At 41.7% G+C, this 17450-nt stretch overlaps 1 protein-coding gene and 1 long non-coding RNA gene across 2 annotated transcripts in view; both read left to right on the top strand.

Annotated features, from left to right (window-relative positions):
• The first annotated feature begins 616 nt into the window (after nucleotides 1-616).
• The window catches only part of LOC137231232 (uncharacterized), a 32704-nt gene continuing 15870 nt past the window's right edge, over nucleotides 617-17450 (top strand). Inside the window, exon 1 of the long non-coding RNA XR_010946412.1 lies at nucleotides 617-710. This is a non-coding gene — a long non-coding RNA (uncharacterized lncRNA). The remainder of the gene's footprint in view (nucleotides 711-17450) is intronic.
• On the top strand, nucleotides 13911-14852 carry LOC137231231 (olfactory receptor 9Q1-like). Its single transcript, XM_067751741.1, is given in 1 exon segment — nucleotides 13911-14852. A coding segment is annotated over 1 exon segment (942 nt).

The raw sequence follows: 17450 nt of genomic DNA, 5'->3' as shown, positions 1-17450 counted from the left end.
TTCTACAGTAGGCAAAATCTCCAGGTTGCAAGGTACGATGCTTAAGGTCTTTTTCTCCCAAGGTCGCATTGTAAAAAATTGCTCTACCAAAACATAGTTATCTTTAATAGAAGCAATTAGGCCTTTGCCATAATAGACTATCTCTCCATCTATCTGTTGTGGGTAAGTACATTGGGCATCCCATGGCTATCTCAAAGGGTGAGAGTTTATGAGTTCCTAAAGAGGTAGATATAAGATTTAGAAGGACCAACAGCAATGCTTTGGGCCAAGGAATTTGGAGGGCCTCTACAAATTTTGCCAACTGAGTATTAATAATGCCATTTGTGTGTTCACCTAAACCAGAAGATTGAGAGCGGTGAAGTGAAAATGTTGTAAAACTGGCCAAACAGCACAGACTTTTAAGGCACTTGGCTACTATCGTGGGTTCCTCAATCACTGTGAAATTCAAGAGGAGTTCACCATGTAGAGATGATCTTTTCCAAAAAGAACTTTAGCCACAGAAGAGACAGTAGCTTGTCTGCAATGAAAAGCTTCTGTTCAGCGTGAAAACATGCCGACCATGTCTAAAACATATTTATATCTATTACTCAGAGGAAGTTGTGTGAAATCCATTTGCCAGAGCTTGAATGGTCTGTTAGGAGGTTAAAAAAGTCCAGGAGCAGTATGAACAGGCTTCCTGTGTTGTACTTTGGACAAGTGAGACAAGTGAGGTAAGCACTATGGGGGCTTTGCTAATATTTCCCCACTGATACTGATTCATGAAGACTATCATTTTGTCAGTAGGCCAGTGGTTTAATACGTGTACAGTGGTGAGGATTGGGAACTTTAGAGTGTCTGGTAGGACTTGGTTGTTATTTGGTTTAAACCACAGCTTTCTCTTTTTATCAAACCAACAATTGTTAAATTTCCAGTTTTGTTTTTCCTTTTTTGAGGCCAATTTTTCAGCATCTCTAGCCAGTTTTTCTAAGTTATCATTCGGGACAATAACTCTTTGGACCATGATGGAGTTTGGCCCCTATTGGTCGCTTTAAGGGCAGCATTCCTTGCTGAAATAGCAGCTCACTTCCAGAGAGTCGAGTTTAGAATGCCCCAGAATCTTAATGATAGCTAAAGTGGCAGGTAAAAACATTACATTCAATAATTCCTGAACATAGGGGCCAATTTTAATTTTATTTCCACTGGAAGTAAGGAAGCCGTGTTGCTTCCACAACATTCCAAAATCATGAGCTACTCCGAAAGTGTATTTACTGTCAATAAAAATATTGGCAGTTTTGTCCTTGTCTAAAGTACAGGTCTGTATAAGAGCATATAGGTTGGTGTGCTGGGCTGAAGTAGCCATAGATAAAGATGCTGCTTCAACAATATCAAAAGGAGTTGTAACAGCATATCCAGCACAATATTTGCTGTTGTCACCTTTGAAATAAGAACCATCAGTGAACCATGGGAAGTCAGTGTTACTCCATGGAATTTCCTGTAACTCATCATGAGGAGGTGGTCCGTCAGTGTTAGGCCATCACAGATATTGTACTCTGTCAGTGTCAAAGGGGAGGAGAGTAGTCAGGTTAAGATTATTAAAACATAAAGGAATTATGTGAGGGGCAGTTAATGAAAGGACTTCATAGGAGGTGAGATGGATGGCTGAAAATTGTTGGGTGTGGTGAGAATTCAGGAAAGATTCTACTGCATGAGGTGCAAAAATGGTTAACAGAGAACCCACATGATTTTCTCAGTGGCCTCAACCGGAAGGGCAGTGGCCTTAGTGGCTCTAAGGGAAGGGTCATATCCCTGGTCCCTGGGTCCAGTTGCTGGCTATAATGCCCTAGGGGTCAAGGATGGTCCCTGTTTTCTTGGGTGAGTACTCCAAGGGCATTTCCTTCCTTTTCATATTAAGAAAAAGGAAAAAGGAAATCTGAAAATTGGGATGCCCAAGGGCAGGTGGGTTCATCAAACTTTCCTTTAAGGCCTTAAGACCTTGAAGCCTATATCATTCAGTTCTTCTCATAAAATTGAGTCAGGGTTGTTTTTATTGAATAAAACACATAGAGGTTTGGCCATAAAAGAGAAATTGTAATCCAATTTCAGCAATAACAAACCAGCTGAGAAAACTTCAGAGTTAGTGTTTAGTTTTGGGTTTTGGGAAACTTGGGACACCATGAAGTCTATCTGGATCTAGATGTAGCCCTTGTTCTGATATCAGATGCCCTAAATGTTGAACTTGGGTTCGGGCAAACTGCAATTTTTCTTCGGCGACCTTCTATCCCCTTAAAACTAAGTGCATACTGACCTCCTGTGAGGATGCCTGGTAAGGAGAGCAGGGAAGCAAATCATCCACATATTGTAACAAAGTAGAGCCTCTAGGGAACTTTACATCATCCAAATCAGCCTTCAGGATTTGCAAAAATAAGAAGGACTCTCAGTATAACCCCGAGGCATTACTGTCCAGGTGAATTGGTTTTCTCCTCAAGTGAAGGCAGAAAGGTATTTTCTAGCTTCGTGAACTGGAGTACTGAAGAATACACTGCATAAAACAATTACAGTAAAGAATTTACTTCCAGTGGGAATGGATGTTTGTAACATATGAGGGTAGGAAAAACAAGGTGTTGAGGGATAGCAATGTTCTTTTTTTAACTTCTCAGCTCTTTTTAAGAAAAAATTTTATTGGAGTATAGTTGCTTTACAATATTGTGTTAGTTTCTACTGTACAGCAAAGCGAATCAGCTATACATATACATACATTCCCTCTTTTTTGGATTTCCTTCCCATTTAGGTCACCACAGAACACTGAGTAGAGTTCCCTGAGCTATACAGTAGGTTCTCATTAGTTATCTATTTTATACACGGTATCAGTAGTGTATATATGTCAATCCCCATCTCCCAATTCATCCCACCCACCCCCTTCCCCCTTGGCATCCATACATTTGTTCTCTATGTCTGTGTCTCTATTTCTGTTTTGTAAATAAGATCGTCTATACCAATTTTTTCAGATTCCACATATTTACATTAATATATGATATTTTTTTTCTCTTTCTGACTTACTTCACTCTGTATAACTGTCTCTAGGTCCATCCAAGTCTCTGCAAATGACCCAGTTCCATTCCTTTTTATGACTGAGTAATATTCCATTGACAATGTTGTTTATTGCTTTAAGGTCCTGGACAAACCTGGAGGTTTGTCCAGGACCAAAACTCAGCCCTTAGGCTTTCTCACCAGTAAAATGCAAGTGTTAACAGGGACTAGTACAAGGGATAAAGAGGCTTCAAGCCTTGGGATCTTCTATTATGGGATTTATGCCTTGAAGGGCTCCTTTACTTGTAGGGTGTGGTTAATTCTGGGAAGACTGAGGGGTCTATTAGAATTTTGATGGGAGGCGTGCTACGAATTTTGCCAACATCAGTTGGAGATTTTGCTCTTAAGGAAAGCGGTAGCTGATTTAATAGAGACAAATGATCAGTGTTTACAGAATCAGCTCTAGTGTTGTCAGAAACACAACAAATAAAAGATGTCAAAGTATCATTTAATTCACCTGGTTGGTTACTTTGATGACTACTGTCAAATTCTAGAATTATCTTCCCCCTTTGGGAGAAAGGAATTCTGGCATGATACTTCTTTAAGAAGTCTCGGCCTAATAAATGGACAGAGGTGGAGGAACTAAGGGGAAGATGGTGGGTATCGCTCAAAGGGCCTAAACAAAAGTGGATAGGTTCAGAGACAGGAACGTTTTGAGGTTCGTTGAAGATCTCCACTATTCGAGGCAGGGGTTGCTTTACAACAGCTGGCTTGAGCACTGAGAGTGTGCCTTTGGTGTCAGTTAGGATCGGAAGAGATTCATCTCCAATCTGGAGAAATGTTTCTCCAAGACACTTAAGAGGGAGGATTGGGAAGAGGCCCTGTAGTCTTTGGAGCCTCATCGTGGAGATCTGGGAGAACATCAGAAAGGCTGGTGAGAGGGCTGAAGGTGCCTAAGACTTAAATTTGTACCATTCTTTTTCCAGTGTCCTGACTCTATGCAATAGCAGAAGCTAAGAGAGTTTTGGTTTCATTTAGGAGCCTTCATTCACTGGAGTTGAAGATTAAGAACTTTATTGGTCTTCTATTGAGATGACTCATCTAGAGTATGAGAGAGCTGGTTTGCCAGATTAACTAAATCTGGAGTTGATATAGTTTCCCATTCCATCCTGGTCCTTTTGACTAGAAGGGGAAGGTCCTGGTTCAGCCCATTAATAGACATAGAGTTAAACGCTACTCAGGTGGAATCAACATCTGAAGGAAGACCAGAACTTTCTTTAAATATAATCTGAAGTTAATTGTAATAACCATGAAAAGGTTCATCAGATTTCTTGTGAACGCAAGCCTGAATTTTGTTCCAATCAACAGGCTTTGGGAAAGCCCAGGAATTGCTTGACAAAGCCCCCTAGCGATTGACTAAGCCTGTTCATATAATAAGTTAGTGGGCTGGTCTCCCAGGTGAAATTCTAGAGACTTTTTAGGATTTTCCCTATTAGCAGTTTTCATCCAATGTTGAGCCTGGCCTTTACCGACAAGCATATGAACTAGCAGATACGAGTCAGAGAAATGAGGTTGATTCGTCTGAATGACTATATTAAGTTCCAGGAAAGAGGCATCATTCTTCTTCCTGCTGGGCTCTGCTGTCATCACAGGGCATGAGAGCTCCCCTTTCTGGTCTCTCAACTTTATTTAACTGAGGTTTCTGTTTATTCAATTTTTACAGTGGGAATTGATGTAAAATCCAGTGCTTAAAATCCCAAAATATTACTTGAGTGAACCTAGGACCTCATCTTTGGAAACATTAGTTAGATTTTCAGATGTGTTTACGATTATTTTGTGGCCACTGTTGACCTCTGCTTTTCGCCACCATCATGACTCTCAGGAGGTTTAGCAGAAGCTGGTGATGGCGGAGTTTAGAGGGTTTGACAAATGCAATTCTATCTATGCATTTCACCTTCTTCATCTCCCTCAATTATAAATTATAAATTGATTTTATTTTCTGTGACCTCCCATTGCTATTGGCACAGACCTGGGAGGTAGCTTCCTCTAGCAGCTGCTGCTATATATAATTTTTCTCTATATGATTTCTGTTATGATATATGATTTGCTTTCTATATGATTCTGACCAGACTAGCTGTGATCCTGTTCACTTAGCTGTTCATTGACAAGTCCATCTAAACATCAGGTCACCAGGCAAAGACCTGCTCTACCTTTGCCTCTTACTAAGTACAGTAGGGCTGAGCTTTGCGACTTGAGCTTTATTTTATGTACGCAATGATTTAGGAAAGTCTCTGGAAGGGGAAAAGGCTGGGACCAAGTTCTACACAATTGTAAGCTCCCGGCTGCACTTTCTGATTTTATAGACTGGGGAACAAGGACATGAAGGAGGAGGCCCTGAGGAAACCTCTTAATAAAGCCAAGTTGTACTAATTATCTTCATAGTTCTGCAAAATGCTCATCAAACACCTCCTCTGTTGTACTAATCTTCTGGGCTATCGTTATCATTTGCAAGTGGTTGCAGCACAGGAGGCATGGAACCAGCCCCCCAGAGGTAGAGTATCTTCCAGTAAGGAGTTTCCCATAAAGCCTGCCTCCAGGGAAAGCAATGCAAGACAGAGGCAGAATGTCAACAAAGAAATTCCGTATTTTAATGGGAAGAAATACTGATAAAGATTTTAAATTAAATTGTGTAATGTTAACAACAGGGAAGACTGACATCAGCAGTAACATTAACACTGAGCTAGCATAGAGAGAGCAAAATGGGATAGGGAGATGATGAGATGACAATTGCATAATGAATTTACGAGAACTACCAACCAAAGATTGCTTTATCATCTATGAGGATATTTCCTTATATGATTAGAAATGTCACATTTTGTCTGAGTGCTTTATAATTTTGTTTTTAAGTGAGAAGTTACATGTAAAGTGCTTTGCATGGTACTTCATGGTCCCTCAGGGATGTTGGCTATTTCTGTGGCTTCACAATTATTATTAGTGAGATTTACCCTCATTAAAACCCAGATGGAAAGTTTACTACTATCTTAAAGTAACCAGCTCGTGGGAACTCTGCAATGTCATTGAATGTGTAAAGATTCAGACAGGAAGTAGGAAGAAAGGTTGAATTTGGGAAGAGGTCTGGGAAACACTCTTCTGATAGTGAAGATCAGATACCTTACTGAAGAGTGGCTTTATGTCTCTCACTCATGTCACTTTCATTTGATTTGCTCCATAACTTTATGAAGTTGGTACTATTATTCCCAATTTACAGATGAGGTAGTCGAATCACACTGAGATTATGCATATTTCCCAAGATCACACAGGTAGAACGTGAAGGAGCCAGGATTCCAACCCGGACGGTCTGATACCAGGATCTATATTCTTAACCAAAATTTACCATGTCCTCTCTCTGGTAAACTCTAAGTGGTTAGAGAATACCAAATGAAAGAGAAAAGGCTAAAATAGAAGCTATCTATATTTAGGATTAAAGTACTTTGGGGTATGAGAAAGATCTAATGGTCATGATATTTTCTAAGAGCCCTGAGGGACACCCACCCGGGGTGCCCTATCTCCACCAAGGAGAAGGTTCATGGCCTAACAAGGCACATTTCATACCCCAGGGTAGGGGGACATGGCAATATTTGCCCAGTAGGATCTCAGAATTCCTAGGGACCAGTGCCTGCCATGTGCCTACCATCCTTCCTTTTTCCTAATGGGTGTGTTTACCGTGGTTATCCTGCACGGTGTTTGTAGGGCAGGCAGATAACTTGTCTTTTTAGTTCATAATTCTTTAGACCAAGGGGAGCTGCATCTGGGCTGATAGAGATCACAAGATCCTAAACTTTGATCCCAACGATGTACAGCTGACCCTTGAACAACACAGGTTTGAATTGCAGGGGTCCACTTATACGTAACTATTTTTCAGTACATACTACAGGACTACAGGGTCCACGTTTGGCTGAATTCATGACTGTGGGACCATGAGTATGGAATCACTAATACAGAGAGCCAACTATGGGACTTGAGTGTTTGGGGATTTTGGTATTCGGGGCAGGTGCTCGAAGCAATCCCCCACGGATACCAAGGCATGACTTGTACTTTGTAGAGGCTCCTGTGGGTGGGTGATCTCAGGTGGTGATGAATGTATTTTGGATGTGGTTCGGTGGTAGGACTTGAGTATTTATGGATGATAGGGAAAAGTGTTCTGAAAACTCCTCTTCCACTGTGAATAGAATATACTCCCCTGCTCGAGATTGTTGAGCTTGACCATGTGACTTTCTTTGGCTGACAGACATGCAGACCAGATGTAAGCAAAGACTTGAATGTATTTTGATAATGGAACTTTGCTCACTTGGGCCTCTGCCACTGTTAGAAGAACATGTCTTCAGTAGCTTGCTGACCCAAAGATGGTGAGAGACATGTGAAACAAATCAGGAACCAAGCTGCAGCTTGGCTAAGCTAGCCCAGCCCAGCCTTGATAAACCAAATCCTGGAACCTATGAATGTGAGAGCAAATGCTTATTCTTGTGTGTCACTGAATTTGTGGGTGTTTGTACACAAGAGTAGCCTAGTAAACATTCCATTGTCAAATACTTTTGAGAATTGCTGCACAATACGTACTTCATTTTGGAGATTTATAAAGTATATCATCACACGAAAGCCTCCAAGAAATTATTTAGTAAAGACAGTTTTCATTATTTAACCCAGTTTCTAAGGCATCTTTGAGCACTAAATCATTATTTTGTATGTTAAAAGTAAAAAAAAAAAAAAAAGTTAAATGCTAGCTGTAGTTTGACCTAATTTTTTTCTATTGAAGAGAGACATTTCCTTTTGTTGAGGAAAACATCTTAAAGGGCATCTGGATTATGGAATTTAAGAAACTCTAATATACGGTCTAAATGGAAGGTATTTGGGTATTAAAGACTCAGATTATCATGCATAACAATATACAAAGAATTTTGAGCCTTCTCCCAGTAGATTGGACTAGATAGGGATTTGGAAGATTGGGGAATTGGAAGAAGAGAAATACAAATGAAAGATGATCTCAGCAGAGAAAGATACGGGTCCTATAGCAGCAGGCAGGCTTAAGGTGGAGGCCAGGAACAGCCAGAGACAAATTCCTTGTGACGGAAATGGCTGGGGGAATTTGTAGCACAATGACATCAATTATTCAATTCTAATTTTCTCCCTAATCTGTGAAGTATTATGAACCTCTTAAGTTCTCTACAATATTTTTATTAAAAGTCAGCTACCCAAACAAACGCACTGTGTTAATTTTGCTTTAGAGAGTGAAGGATAAAGACAAAAGGCCATGCTTCATGCTTGGCATGTTGTGGTACTGGAAAGGGTGAGAAGTAATGGGAAGTGGGCACGAGTGTAAATAACACTTTAGCGGAAACAGGAAAACAGAGCCACGCACACGCAGGAGTGAGCCCTTGACTGTCCTTGGAAATTCTGGGGTGGGTTCTAGACTTTCTCCTGCACAAAAGATGCACAGAAGGTGAGGGGCGTGGCAGAGATTTCAGCCCAAATATTTGTTTGCACAAATATCTGTGCGCTTCCCTACATCCTCTAGGTTAGGTAGGCAGTAATGTTGAACCCCTGTGACTGGGTTCAGGTCACTGTGATGTAGGTGGGAGGGAGGCAGACCAGGCCTGGTCCTTAGTGTCATCCTGCTTGATCTTTCCCTGTCCTCCCCTGCACTAGCAGTCTTGAAGTTCAGCTGTACAAAATGGCTTAGCTGCAAGACAGAGGAGGACTACCTATCCCACACTGGCGTTTCCATGGGTAAATTTAAATGTATTGTGTTAAGTCACTGTGGTTTTAAGGTCATTTGTTAATACAGCATAGCCCAGAGGACTCACCTCGTCCTCGTCCAGTGAGCGCTGGGCGTGGATGTGGATGTACGTGTGGTCATAAAAATATGTCCTCTTGGGCTGTAGGGCCTGTGGCATAGGCAGAGTCCATTAGCAACCAGGACCGACACAATTTCTAGTCCGCTCACCAGGTAACTACGTGACCTTGGGCCTTTCTTTGCCGTGTTTCCTCATCAGTACAGAGGAGGAATTTGTTATCTCTCTCAATCCCACAGGGGTCTTGTGAAGATGAAGAGAGTACTTGGAAATAGTTAAAGTTACTCTGCAAGTATTAGATCTTATTAGGTTGACTTTCCTACATTTTCTTTTCCTAACTGGAGGGTAGAGAGGAAAGAAATGGAATGTCCATTAAAAGGCACTTGTTAAGCCTGTGCCCTGGAAGCCGTTGGTCTCACCCTCCTTTTCAAGCGTAGGGTACCAGCGCTATGCTGTACTGTAACGGAGACTGAGGCAAAAGGAGAATCAGTAATACTGGTGCTCTTTATTTAAAATTTTGATATATATATATTTTTATTCTGTACCTGTATTTTCATTCAATTTGTTTTATTTTATTATTATTATTTTAACATCTTTATTGGGGTATAATTGCTTTACAATGGTGTGTTAGTTTCTGCTGTATAACAAAGTGAATCAGCTATACATATACATATATCCCCATATCCCCTCCCTCTTGCGTCTCCCTCCCACCCTCCCTATCCCACCCCTCTAGGTGGACACAAAGCACTGAGCTGATCTCCCTGAGGCTGCTTCCCACCAGCTATCTATTTTACGTTTGGTAGTGTATATACGTCCATGCCACTCTCTCAATTCATCCCAGCTTACCCTTCCCCCTCCTTGTGTCCTCAAGTCCATTCTCTACATCTGCGTCTTTATTCTTGTCCTGCCCCTAGGTAAGTCAGAAAGAGAAAAACAAATACCGTATGCTAACACATATATATGGAATCTAAAAAAAAAAAAAAATTGTTCTGAAAATTTTGATATTTTATTCATCATAGAGATTTTTGCATTGATTTTTATTTTTGATAATATTATATGGTTATTTACCTTGTTTACTAAAGGTTTTGGTGCCACCTTAACTTTTGAATCCGAGGTGAGTGCCTCACTCACCTCACCCTAGTCCTGGACTTGCCTAATACCATCCTGTACTGTGGCCAAAACCCCGCTCATTGCCCCAGGAGTAGCCCCTGGGCTTTCCTGTCCCTGTGAATTCACTCACGCTGCTCCCCCTTCCTGAAGAGCTTTGCCCATCATTCTCCCACCCCTCACTTCCATCCAAACTGCCTGCCAAAGTCCATGTCCGCTGGGAAGCCTTCCCTGATCTACCCCATCTATAAGTAATCTTGCCTTACTCTGACTCCCCATGGCACCTGGACTACACCTCACTTATGAGCTTAGTACCTGTTATCTGTAGGATGAATTATTATGTGATCTGCTAGTTTGCATAGTCCTTGTAGACTGGCATTGTGTTTTCTCTTTTACAGCGATTTGTTTCGTTTTGTGTCTCCTGCTCTTCATTTAGAACGCTTAGCACCGTGATGAATCAGTGACCGATATGGTCTCATTTTCTCTTGGTTTGCATAATTGTCCAAGAAAACAATTATTCTATAATTATTCTGTTCTTCCCCATCTTCCTTATTTCCTTTTCTGAATTGAGCCATCTTGAAATTCAATGGCTTAACAAAATGCTTCTGAATTTGGGGCTAAAGCAATACTGCTGTGTTAAAGATGCAGAGAGATGGCAAAGGCCATGCCAACAAAAAGGATATGCCAGCTTCTCCTCTGAGCAACATCTCAGGCTTTTGTTTTCCCTGTGATTTCATTTGCTTTTAAAGCGGGGGGAGAAGGGTGGGGAGGGGAGAGGAGACAGTGAAACACCTGACTTCCAGAGAGGGCACACTTAGAAGACATGATGTGTCTTGTTGAGGTCTCTGTGTAGAGTCTCCACTGTGTCCTTCTGAGCAATGTGATAAAGCCTTGCGTTCACAAAGCACCCTTATTCCTTCCAGGATGTGGCCACACGGAGGAAGGCACAGTTTCTGACATTGTTCTGACAGAGAAGTTAAAGCCAGAGACATCTCACTCATCGAGGGACTGTGTAGAACTGGGATTTAGGCTTTTTAGACCCCACTTAGTGGGTGTGTTGAAAGGCTTTGGGAGCTGGGACTGAGACCGGGAGTCTTGTTAAGAATCCGAGTAACAGTTGCCTTTCCTTAGAGACCACATCAGCCATTGATTGGGGACTTCAGACTTTCAGAGACTATTGGTATCTTCGCCAAAAGGGATTTGCATTGGAGTCCAGAGCCCATATGACGAGGCTTTTCTCCAATCTCTGCTCTCCTAGCCTGGAACTGAACAAAAAACAGAGTGAGGAATGCATGTTAACCAGGTTTAGCAAGTCATGGAAACAGAAAGATTAAGGGAAGAGAGAGAAGAAAGTGTTTGACTGACCAGAACTGGCAAGGGACTTGAGGGTGATATAGGCAGGGACTGGCATTCAGGCAGCTGTGACATTACTGTCCCCAAGTTGATTCACTAATGTGTGTGTGTGTGTAGATTGTAGGGGGAGGGAGAAGGACACCAATGCCTGGAGAGATTAAGTAACTTGCTCAGTGTCGTAACTGAGCAGATTTGGGAGGACAATATCCACCCAGACCTCCTGCTACCCAGCCCAGTTTTCTCTCCCCAGACCCTTAGGATACTTCTCCAAGCAGTGGAAAAGAAACGATTTTTTAGAGACAAGGGAAAAATAGTGGACAAAGGGCGAAGAGGACTGGCCAGGTAAAGGTGACGTGGAATTCAGGTGAGAAAACTGTCCTGGTCCTCTTGGTTCATGCTCAGTTCAGGTCACCAGATCCAATGTCTTTTATTTACCATTTTCTCCAACATGTCAGTGCAACACTGGCCTAGCTGTCAAAGTCTAATGCTTTAAAGATGATCAAATATCTTCTCTACCGCCCTGCACTGCAACTCTGCCAAAGGACTTTCTATCCATTAGCACAAGAGTCCCCATCCGCCTTCGGATATGAATAGACTGCAGTGCTGGTATTCATGCGTCTACTTAAAGGCAGACATTCTCTGGGTCCTCTTAGACTATTGGAATAGACATGTGATGTATGTAAAATCCTGTTTTAAGGTAAATAGTGCTTCTGTGTACAGTTTTGCTCTTCATGGCAGTTCCACCATTTGCTAGCTGTGCAATCTTGGACACAAGATTGAGCTACTTAAAGTCTGTCTCAGTTGCCTCATCTGTGAAATGGGGGGAAATAGTTCCTACCTCAAGAAGTGAATGTGGGAATTAAATGACTTAATACATAAATCATTAGAATAGTGTCTGTATATATGTTCTCTGTTATTAAAGAAAATATCTGTTCTTTTAAAATGGATTTTTGGTAAACTAAGAGGATCTAATTAAGACAACAGCTTTCTGTCAAGGAAGCGCACTGTTATGTTGAGAATTGTAGGGTAAGTCCAAGGATGGCTTATGGTCTCTGTGAATATTCATCAATTTATTGGGTTTTTAAGACTTCAGACAGCTTCTGTTTTTAAATATTTTCATAAAAATAAACATAATCCGGGGCTTCCCTGGTGGCACAGTGGTTGAGAGTCCGCCTGCCGATGCAGGGGACGCGGGTTCGTGCCCCGGTCCAGGAAGATCCCACATGCAGCGGAGCGGCTGGGCCCGTGAGCCATGGCCGCTGAGCCTGCGCATCCGGAGCCTGTGCTCCGCAACGGGAGAGGCCACAACAGTGAGCGGCCTGCGTACCGCAAAAAAACAAAACAAAACAAAACAAACATAATCCCTTGAAGATTTGCACAATGCCTTTCTCTTTGCAATATGCTTTATATCTCATTTGATAACTTTATTCCCCCAAAACATATTGAGGCTTTACACTGTGCTGAGCTCCAGAGGCACATACCCTGACCAGGGAAGACAGACTCAAGGGAGACTTCTTGTGGGACGTAGGATCTGAGCTGAGGTCTGAAGGTGGTATAGGAGTTGGGCAGGACCCTGAGGATGGGAAAGACAAGGTGTTTCAGCAGAAGGGGTGGCCTGCGGAAAGCACAGAGATGTGAATGAATGTGGGGCATTAGAAAAGCTGTAAACAATTCAGGTGGCTGGAGAGAAGCGTGGCTGAAGGTGCAGGCAGTGAGGCGTAAGAAAGGGACACGAGGAAGGAAGTGGGGGAGACCCCCTGGAGGGCTTTCCCCAACACACTGAGGAGTCTAAAGAATATCCTATCCTTGATGGGGCGCCATGACTGGATTTTTAACAGGGGGATGAGAAAGTCTTAGAAATATCTCTCTGGTCACAGTGAGGAGAACAAACGTATGGACACCAAGGGGCAAAGCAGGGGCGGGGCGGGGGCGGGGTTGGTGGTGGGATGAATTGGGAGATTGGGATTGACGTATATATCCTAATATGTATAAAATAGGTAACTAATAAGAACCTGCTGTATAAAAAAATAAATAAAATTTTTAAAACTCACAATAAAAAGCACATATAAGCAACAACAACAAAAATAAAATGTTAAAAAAAAAAAGTTGGCAAGAAGCAAGTCTGAGGGCAGCGGGAGCTGTTAGCTATATGGCTCTTGTTTTGATCCAGGCAAGAGATGAAGAGGGTTTGAAATAAGGGAGGAGGTATGGTCATAGAGAAAAAGGGACAGAGTGCTGAGATGGATATTTCCATGGTAGACAGGACCCCATGTATCAGCCCCTATTGGAGCGATAGGGAAAGTTTGGTTCTGTGGTCATCTGACTGCAGGGGCTCACACAGGTAGTTAGCCATAAAAAGTGGGAGAAAAAGCACTCCTATTCTGAAAATGTTTCCCCACATCAGTTTTCTTGACATGTCACAGAAGTCCCTTAGAAGTAGGAGTTAAGACCAGGCATCTCTGAAGCCCCATGTAGCCCCTGGCATGTTTTGTCCATAGCACTTGTTCAATACATGTAACCTAGAAATACAGTTAATTCCTACTTATAGTTCCCTAACTTGCTCTCATCCTAGCCTTCTCAGGTGCCTCTCGCTTCATGGTAGAGGAGAACCTCACGTTGGTGACCAAATTCCTCCTCATGGCATTCATTGACTGTCCTGAATGGGCACTACCTCTCTTCCTCCTGTTTCTATTTATCTATCTCATCACCCCTTTGGGCATGATTATCCTGATCCGCGTGGATCTCCGACTCCACAGCCCCACGTACTTCCTTCTGAGTCACCTCTCGTTCATGGACATCTGCTACTCGTTTGTCACTGTGCCTCTGATGATGGCTGTGTTGCTGGAGCACAGGGCCACTTTATCCTACACACTCTGTGCTGTCCAGTTCTTTCTCTTTACCTTCTTTGGCTCCATTGACTGCTACCTCCTGGCCCTCATGGCCTATGACCGCTATGTGGCCGTGTGCTGACCCCTGCTTTATGTCACTATCATGAGGAGGAAGGCCCGTTTGGGTTGTGTGTGTGTGTGTGTGTTGGGGGGGGCTTACGTTGCTGGTGTCTTCAGCGCCTTGGTGTGGAAGGTCTCAGCTTTCACACTCTCCTTTTGTGGAACCAATGAGATTGACTTCATTTTATGTGACCTCCCTCCTCTCTTAAAGATAACCTGTGGGGACAGCTACACTCAGGAAGTGGTAATTATTGTGTTTGCCATTTTTGTCATCCCTGCCTGCATGGTGGTGATTTTGGTGTCCTACCTGCCCATCATCTTGGCCGTTATGAGGATTCCCTCTGCAGGAGGCCGGGCCAAGACTTTCTGGACGTGTGCCTCTCACCTCACTGCAGTGTCACTCTTCTTTGGGACCCTCATCTTCATGTATCTGAGACATGACTCTGGCCAGTCCTCGGAGGAGGACTGGGTGGTGTCTGTGTTTTACATAACAGTGATCCCCATGTTGAACCTTCTCAACTACAGCCTGAGGAGCAAGGAAGTGAAGGAGGCTCTGAGGAAAATTCTCAACAGAGCCAGGTTGTCTTAGCCATCCAACCTTGTTCAACCTTGGAAATTCCTGAGAATCATCTCCTCTGCAGTGCCAGCATTCTGGGAACTCATTATTTATAGCACGTTCAATGTTTAGATGAATACGTCATGGCATAAGGCATTAAAAAAGAACCAGAACTTTTAGTTCCAGGGACAGAAAGCAAGGAGAGAAAGAGGCAGCCTGAGAAGACATTGGAGTGAGATTTCTAACTCTCAGGACAAGTGACAAAAGAATCTGAAGTTAATCCTGTGTAATTCAGATGTGGCACGCCTTACTACAAGACTACATTTTTTTTTTTGCAAATTTTCTATGAAAGATTTCCATCATACAGAAATGTTGAAAATAATGCATAATGAACTCCCTATACCCAATACTTAGATGTTTTTGTTTTATCACATATTTATAATCAATCTATTCATTTATACATCCATCAGTTCATCCACAAATCCACCTTATTTTTTTTTTTTTAAAATAGGTAGAAGTTTTTTTTTTTTTTTTTTTAATTTTATTTAATTTTGGCTGCACTGGGTCTCCGTTGAGATACGCGGGCTTCTCATTGAGGTGGCTTCTCTTGCTGCAGTACGTGGGCTTCAGTAGTTGTGGCATACAAGCTCAGTAGTTGTGGCTCGCAGACTCAGTAGTTGTGGCTCACAGGCTCAGTTGCTCCAGCGGCATGTGGGATCTTCCCAGACCAGGGTTCGAACCCGTGTCCCCTGCATTGCAAGGCGGATTCTTAACCACTGCGCCACCAGAGAAGCCCCCACCTTATTTTTTGACGTATTTCAAAGTAAGTTGCAGACATCAGTATTAGTACTCTTCTACACTACATAATGTAGAATGATGTCATCAATTAGGATTCAGTATTTAGATTATGTTTATTTTTTCAAATGTTTTAAAATTGAACTATAGTTGATTTGCAATATTGTGTTAGTGTCAGGTGTACAGCATAGTGATTCAGTATTTTTGTAGATTATACTCCAGTATAGTTTATTACAAGATTAATGGCTGTAATTCTCTGTACTATACAGTATATCCTTGGTGCTTACTGTTTTATACATAGTAGTTTTTTTGTTTTCTTTTTCTTTTTTAACATCTTTATTGGAGTATAATTGCTTTACAATGGTGTGTTAGTTTCTGCTTTATAACAGAGTGAATCAGCTATACATATACATATATCCCCCTATCTCCTCCCTCTTGTGTCTCCCTCCCACCCTCCCTATCCCACCCCTCTAGGTGGTCACAAAGCACCGAACTGATCTCCCTGAGCTATATACATAGTAGTTTGAATATGTTAATCTCATACTCCTAATTTGTCCCTCCTCCTTTGGTAAATATAGGTTTGTTTTCTATGTCTGTGAGTCTGCTTCTGTTTTGCATATATATTCATTTGTATTATTTTTTTAGATTCCACATATAAGTGATATCACACTGTATTTGTCTTTCTCTGTCTGACTTATTTCACTAAGCGTAATAGGTCCATCCATGTTGCTGCAAATGGCAGTATTTCTTTTTTATGACTAAGTAATATTCCATTATATATAATTATGTGCCTATATATATATATATATATATGAATATCTTCTTAATCCAACTATCTTTTTATGGGCACTTGGTTTACTTCCATGTCTTGGCTATTATAAACAGTGCTGCTATGAACACTGGGGTGCATGCTTCTTTCTGAGAGTTTCTGTTTTTTCTGGATACATATACCCAGGAGTGGAATTGCTGGATCATATGTTGGCTGTATTTTTAGTTTTTTGAGGAACCTCCATATTGTTTTCCATAATGGCTGCACCAACTGTGTACAAGGGTTCCCTTTTCTCCACATCCTCTCCAACATTTGTTATTTGTAGACTTTTTAATGACAGCCATTCTGACAGATGTGAGGTGATAGCTCATTGTTGAAGTAAACTCAAAATGATTTAAAGACCTAAGTGTAAGAACGGAAACCATAAAACTCCAAGAAGAGAACGTAGACAGAACACTCTTCGACATAAAGCACAGAAGTATCTTCTTGGATCAGTCTCCTAAGGCAAAAGAAATAAAAGCAAATATAAACAAATGGGACTTAATTACACTGAAAAACTTTTGCACAGCAAAGGAAACCATTGACAAAAATGAAAAGACAACCTATAGAATGGAAGAAAATAGTTGCAAATGATATTATGGATAAGGGGTTAATATCCAAAATATACAAAGCTCATATAACTCCATGTCAAAAAAACAACCCAATCAAAAAATGGGCAAAAAATCTGAATAGGCATTTTTTCAAAGAAGATATACAGATGGCTAACAGGCACAAGAAAAGATGCACAATATCACTAATTATTAGAGAAATGCAGGTTATGTTTATTTTTAATGATTAAATTAAGGTAGTAGTTTGATAGTCCAGTTATAAAGCTGACCCTGCTCAAAGTATTCTTCAAACTCCTGTAGTAGTTTCCAGGGACGCCTCACGTGAATCTCTACGTGCTCACAATAATATGTCTGTCAGTTGCTGTCACCACCAGAAATATGTCCTGTTCTTTCTTCTTCCCCACATGTTCCATCTGTCACATCCTTTGCCTCAGAATCCACTTAGTGATTTCTACCATT

The sequence above is a fragment of the Pseudorca crassidens genome, chromosome 9 (genome assembly GCF_039906515.1).
Source record: "Pseudorca crassidens isolate mPseCra1 chromosome 9, mPseCra1.hap1, whole genome shotgun sequence".
Lineage (NCBI taxonomy): Eukaryota > Metazoa > Chordata > Mammalia > Artiodactyla > Delphinidae > Pseudorca > Pseudorca crassidens.
This window is presented reverse-complemented; position numbering and strand designations above follow the sequence as displayed.